Genomic DNA, 6242 nt, shown 5'->3' with positions numbered 1-6242 from the left:
ATTCTGGTGGGTTTCGATCCTACTCAATTACATGCACCTGAACTCTATCAAGCCCAGATCACTCAGGCATGTGGGGCCATGTGTGCGGACCATAGGTTCAAGCTTACAACTATAGCTGCTGGCTATAATTGTGTTGGGAGGGCTCTGTCCTCCAAGCTGGGACTTGCATATGGCCATGAGAGGACTGTGCCCTCTCATTAGTCCGAGGCTTGAACCTGTCCAAACACTGTAGCCACTCTTCACACAGTGGGAGCTTCCGGAGCTCTGAAGGTCTGGGGAGAGCTTGAAGGAGTCCTATGGGATACCCCCGAACTTTGGACAGCACAAGTGGTTGGCAGGATATTCTGGAGGAAAAAGAAGACAAAGAAAGCATGTCTTAAATGTGTTGAAAGGTTACCTCTCTGTGAGACCCAGAATAGATAGCAGGAAAGGGAAGTGCAGGAGAAATGATTTTTGAGGTCTCTATCTCAGACTGTGAATTTCTAAATTTCTGAACCTTTCCTGAGAGGAAGGAACTCAGAGTAGCTGATTTCTCCGAGTCTGAGAGTATGGCAGCATCTTTCCTGCTCCAAGCCTGGGTGTTCAGATGCAGGTTATGGGAAGGCCATTCAGCCCGCAGAACAAAATAAGAGATACCAGCAAGTCAGTGTGTTTTTCAGTAGTGGCATTATTAGCCTCATGGGCAGAACCAAGTCCAATTTGGTGAGGGCACATTTCTAAAAATTCTGCAAGAGTGGCTGTTATTCACAAGGGAGAAAGGAAGGAGGAAATGAAATGCAGAAACGGGGGTGCCCGGCAGGGTATTCGCTTCCTTCATGTGGCCAGAGCCTCCAGGGCTCCCATTACTTCTCATTTATTTGTTCGTGTCTTATAACGCTGGCTAGGGCCTCCAATACAAATTCTAAATAGAAGTGGTAATGGGGGCACCATGTCTTCTTCCATCAGTAAAGAGAAATGTCTATCATTTCTTTTTGTTGTTGTTCATCCTTGCCCAAGGATATTTTTTCCATTGACTTTCAGGGAGAGTGGAAGAGAGAGGGAAAGACAGAGAGAAACACTGATGTGATAGAAACACATCAATGGGTTGCCTCCTACACAAGCCCCGACCAGGGCCCCGGGCTGGGGAGAAGCCTGCAACCAAGTTACGTGCCCTTGACCCGGAATCGAACCTGGGACCCTTTGGTCCACAGGCCGACACTCTATCCCACTGAGCCAAACCGGCTAGGGCAGTGGTTGGCGAACTCATTAGTCAACAGAGCCAAATATCAACAGTACAACGATTGAAATTTCTTTTGAGAGCCAAATTTTTTAAACTTAAACTATATCGGTAGGTACATTGTTATTAACTTAATTAGGGTACTCCTAAGACTTAGGAAGAGCCACACTCAAGGGGCCAAAGAGCCGCATGTGGGTCTCGAGCCACAGTTCGCCGACCACTGGGCTAGGGCGCTATCATTTCTTCATTAAGTGTGATATTTACGGTTAGGTCTTAATAGATGCACCTCATGAAAGGTCTAGGTCAGGACAAAAGTAGGAAAGAAATCCAGAGTATCCTATTTTGGTTAAATATTTTGCTCTGCAAAGCACAGGGGGGAAATGTGCTAGAGCAGAAGAGCCACCTGAGCGAGCGGCACTGGATTGGAGCCCTTGCTGGGCTGGGCTGATGAAGAGGCTCTGCGAGGGCTTCGGCTGCAGGAGAGCTTCATGCTTTCTGCTGCTAATTGTGCCTGTTCAACAGGAGGAAGCGGACGCTCCTGTCCGCTGAGAGAGGTTGGCGGCAGATCTTTTGAAAGAGTTGCCAAAGGTCCATACCCTGGCCTCAGCAGCCAGTTCAGGCCGTGATTTTGCAAATTAGAGAGTTGTTTACACCGAAACGTCTACAGCTCCTAAGACTGCCAGGGAGGGCCCCCAGCCCAGAAGGAAGGGGAAGTTACTACTGGAACAACACCTAAGAGGTTAAGGAACTCAAAATGCTGATCCTCTTGTTGTATTGTCTAGAGGATTGCTCACACCAGGAAAAAAACAAAACCAAAAAACCCCACAGCAGCTCAAGTCCTGAGCTGTGCCTGGTGAGTCGGCCCCGGAGAGAAGCTCATTCTGGCACCTGCGACCTTTGTTTTATGCCCCTGGATGGCAGAGACCATGCAGGAGGTGAGGACAGAGAGGCCGGCAGAGGGAGGCCCTCCAACACCCCCAGGCTGAAAGCTACTTAAAAGAGAGGGCTTTCATGCCATATCTTAACTAACAGGTTTCTCGCTAGAGACTGTTGGGATCTAACCCTCCCTCTCCCACTCGCCAGATCCGTCCATTTTATCTTAACCTCTCTGAATCTCTTCATATACAAATGGAAATAGCGATGACCTCTTTCAGGGTTGTTACACAAAAATAAATGAGATAAACTGTCACAAAGTCTAGTGCTGAGAAGTAAAATTATCAACACACATAGTGGGCCCATGTCAAAATTCTTATTTTAATTCATTCATGAAAGATTGATAAAGATGTTTGTTGTCATTTTTTTAAGCTGGTTTGAAGAATATTTGAGGATATATAAAGACAGCCAGGAAAGGTGTGTCTAAGTAAGACTCTTAAGTGAGATGTGAGACTCTTAACTTTAAAAAGAGTGATGAAAACCCTAACAGTGAGGGGTTTACCAACTCTACCAGGCTATACAATCATATTACTCCGTCAAGCAGGTAAACTAGCTTTATCCACTGGGACTTGTTAGTCAAATACTAGCATACTGTGTTGACCTTTGACATTTCCCAAAAGTGTCAGATGGTGATTAACAAGTACCCACACTTGCTTCGCAGAGATGAAAGATATAAGCAATCAGCATTTTGTCTTTTTCCAGGCCTGAGGTGTTATTTCTCATTCACACTGACACCCAGCAGAAGCCCAGCACATGTTGGTAGTTTGCCCTCCCTTCTTCAGCCCATTTGATTTTAGGCTGAATTCCCAGGTCAGGAGGCCAGGAGATAGACTGGGATCCCAACAGGATGGTCTGGCTCCCAGGTGGAGGAATGTATGGGACTTCCTTTCCATGGGAATAAGCTCATTTGTTCAGCTGCTAGACACCAATTGCCCAATTCCAGATCCTCCCCCTGCCTTTAGGATTTTTGTCACAACCGTGAGGAACCAGGAGTCAGGAGCCTGGGGTGGAGAACCTTGCTGAAGAAGCAGGATTTCTGACAGGTCATCCTCACAGGTCCCGGAAATCTCGGTGGCCGGATCTGCCTCAATGGGTGAGCCAAGGTCTCCGTTGTGGGCCCAAATGTTGCATGGGGCTTCCTGCTCAACAACTTATTTCTCAACTTCCCACTGCCCTGTTCTTCTTTGGTAGCTGGGGAAACAGGAAACCAAATCACCTTGCTCTGGGCAACAAGCCTGTCTGACTCTGCCCAGTGGTTCCTGTAATGAAAACAGTCCTGTTTGTAAACCGTAGTCTCCACGCCTACCACCTCCCTGAACCTTCCAGTGGTGCCCCCCTCACCTCCACCACTTTCTCTAGGCGGCCAGTGCCAGTGGGGTCACCTCCCCTGCACACCATGAACTCGAGTATCAACTGTTGAGAGCTCGGGGTCAATGCCATTCTTCACAACCAGTGCCCATCACGGACAGTGAAATTCCAAGGGGGCACTCTGTCACCTTCCCCATGGTTTCTGAGTGGGGTTAAAATCAATAGACCCCTTGGCAAACAAAATTTGATAATGATAAGTCTCTCCCTCCCACCTCTCCAGAGGGGGTTCCTCTTCAGCCCAGGCTCCTGGGGTTAGAGCAGCCGTGGGCAAACTACGGCCTGCGGGCTGGATCTGGCCCATTTGAAATGAGTAAAACTATTGAAAAAAACGACCATACCCTTTTATGTAATGATGTTTACTTTGAATTTATATTAGTTCACACAAACACTCCATCCATGCTTTTGTTCCGGCCCTCCGCTTCAGTTTAAGAACCCATTGTGGCCCTCAAGTCAAAAAGTTTGCCCACCCCTGGGTTAGAGGCACACAGCCATCCCCCAGGGTGTTGAAGGGCCCCTGGGGTGCTTAGGCAGAGGCTCAGAGCCTTATGCACACAGAGGGACCCCAAGCCTGGCTTTGTCTCCCCCGGATAGTGCACCCCAGCTTCACTGGGCAGGAGGGGAGGGGAGAGGGGTATGGGCAGCAAGAGAGAAACTGACTGGCCCACCCATCCACCAAACAACAGACCATCATGGAATCACCACACTTTTCATTACTAACGTCCAGCTGGAGGACAAGGGGTCTGGGACCCTCTGGAGAATCTGAGGAAAGCCAGGGAGGAATGTGCTGATGCCCGTACGCAAAATGATGCATCCACTTCCGTTCCACTTAGAGATGTATAATATGCCTCCATCACCAACACCACTGCTCATCACCCCAGTGGGGGCCACAGAACATTTCCCAAGGTGCGGCAAGAAACCCAGTCCTGAGCTGAAATTCCCATTCACCAGGCCTGAGATGTTTCATTGATCACCAGAGCCCTCACCCTACAGGGCAGCGTTTGAATTACCTGTTCTTTGAGTTGAGTTTTATGAACGTACTGGCCTGGCTGCCCATTCCTTTATTTTTTCATTGACTTGGGAGATTGGAAGGCAAGAGAAAAGGAAAGCTTCCAAAATCTGGGCCAGAGGCTATTAGTGTTACTTATCATAGAATTCTAAACACCCACCTCCTGTCACACCACACACAGAATTAATCTCTCTCTCTCTCTCTCTCTCTCACACACACACACACACACACACACTTCTATGCAGTTATTGCCCTAATTTCCCAAGAGTCTCATCTAAGACATTTAGCTGGAAATTAATATTTAGTTGAGAGAACAGTAGTTTTTCTTATATCACCCTGTTTCCACATCACCATTTGGAAGACCATCAGCTCTACAGTGTCATGGGCTTTTTAGAGCCCTAAGTCCTAGAGCCAGTGACTCAGGGCCAGGGCTAGAACAGACTCAGAAATCATTTAGGGCGAAGGCAGAGAGGAAACCAGACACATGGTAAGAACGGAAAGTCCATGAGACATAGGGAGTGGGGGGCAGCAGAAGCTTGGTTTTGTCCCTGTGGGTTTTCCAACCCTCCCCCCTGCCCTAGGAGCCTCCTTCCACAAGAGGAAAGCAAGAGAGGACCAGAGGCCTGAGGTATCAATCACTTTATTAATCTTCAGGGATCAGTCCAGGGGCCCAGCCCCAGGCCAGCAACCCTGCTACTCCTTGTGGATTTCGTCATGGGCGTCCAGGCCAACCTTTATCACCAGCGACAGGTACTCCTGGAAGTTGATTGCACTATCTCGATTGATATCCAGCTCTTTGAACCAGGTCTCTGCATTCTTTTTCTGTCAAAATTGAGGAGAAAGAAGCAGAGTGTAAAGATCAGAGTGGGAGCTGAAGAGTGGCCGTTTACCTGGGGCAGCAGGGGGGCCAGTGGCCCTGGGCATCATCAGAGCCAGGCAAAGAGCCAGGGGACACCCAGCCACACCTCACCTGCAAGAAATGAGGGCACTCGTCCTCCAACAACTTCTTCAGGTCATCCCTGTAGAGGGCGTGGTCGCTCCCTTGCAGCTTGGAGTACTTGTGGTAGATCTCAATGAAGTTGTTCAGGGTGTTCTCCATTTCGGTCAGCATGGTGCCCAAGGATTTGCTTCACCTGGAAGAGGAGCACATGGGTGGGGATGGTGCCTCTGCCCACAGTGGAGTGAAGACTAAGGGGACACTCAGAAGGCTCATAACCCAAGTAATGGCTTTGTCCTGGCCTGCACCATCCAAGTAACCAAACCCAGAGGATGCTAGAGCTGTGATGAGAAGGGGCGGGATGAAACGGATCGGAGTGTGGTAGGGAGTAGGTACACACACACACACACACACACACACACACACAGTGCCTGCCAACTCCATGCCCTCACCCTCTGCCCAAGAAAAGCCCAGTTTAGGAAATGAATATGCCCTCACCTAAAAGTCTCAGAGGACTGGCTCTTTCTTTGTCCCTGTCTCACTCTTCTCCCGAGGAGGTCCAGAGCTTGGTTCACCCCTCCCTGAGCCTTCCCTCCCCTCTCTCAGTGAAGGCTGCCTGCTCCCCCAGCCTCCCCTGGAGAAGCCCGAAGTGTGGGGCCAACCAGGGCAGTCCACTTACCAGGTCTTCCTGAAACAGCGCTGAGAGTTGACAGAAGTGACAGATACTCGGGCTGAGTGGCACTCCCTTTTATAGCGGCTGGGCTTGGCTAGCTGTCCTGTGA

At 49.4% G+C, this 6242-nt stretch overlaps 1 protein-coding gene across 2 annotated transcripts; it reads right to left on the bottom strand.

The window, feature by feature from the left end:
* Window positions 1-5147: 5147 nt before the first annotated feature.
* Window positions 5148-6242, bottom strand: S100A8 (S100 calcium binding protein A8). Of its 2 annotated transcripts, none has more exons than XM_006755582.2 (3): window positions 6140-6242; window positions 5494-5656; window positions 5148-5345 (listed from the first exon to the last, which is right to left on the bottom strand). In XM_006755582.2, exons 2-3 carry the CDS (start codon window positions 5632-5634, stop codon window positions 5217-5219), a joined length of 270 nt encoding a protein of 89 aa, XP_006755645.1. In that variant the 5' UTR covers window positions 5635-5656; window positions 6140-6242; the 3' UTR covers window positions 5148-5216. The 2 variants fall into 2 exon arrangements, with proteins under 2 accessions (XP_006755645.1, XP_015414117.1); XM_015558631.1 differs by lacking the exon at window positions 6140-6242 and adding an exon at window positions 5959-6094.

This window comes from Myotis davidii, unplaced genomic scaffold (genome assembly GCF_000327345.1).
Source record: "Myotis davidii unplaced genomic scaffold, ASM32734v1 scaffold1734, whole genome shotgun sequence".
Taxonomy (NCBI): Eukaryota; Metazoa; Chordata; class Mammalia; order Chiroptera; family Vespertilionidae; genus Myotis; species Myotis davidii.
Note: the sequence above shows the minus strand (reverse complement) of the source record. Positions and strands in the feature narration are given on the sequence as shown.

Coding starts and splice junctions, on each gene's coding strand:
- S100A8 (XM_006755582.2), bottom strand. CDS start 5,634: ATGCTGACCGAAATGGAGAACACCCTGAACAACTTCATTGAGATCTAC. Junction 5,346..5,493: donor AGTGCCCTCATTTCTTGCAG/GTGAGGTGTGGC, acceptor CAATTTTGACAG/AAAAAGAATGCAGAGACCTG.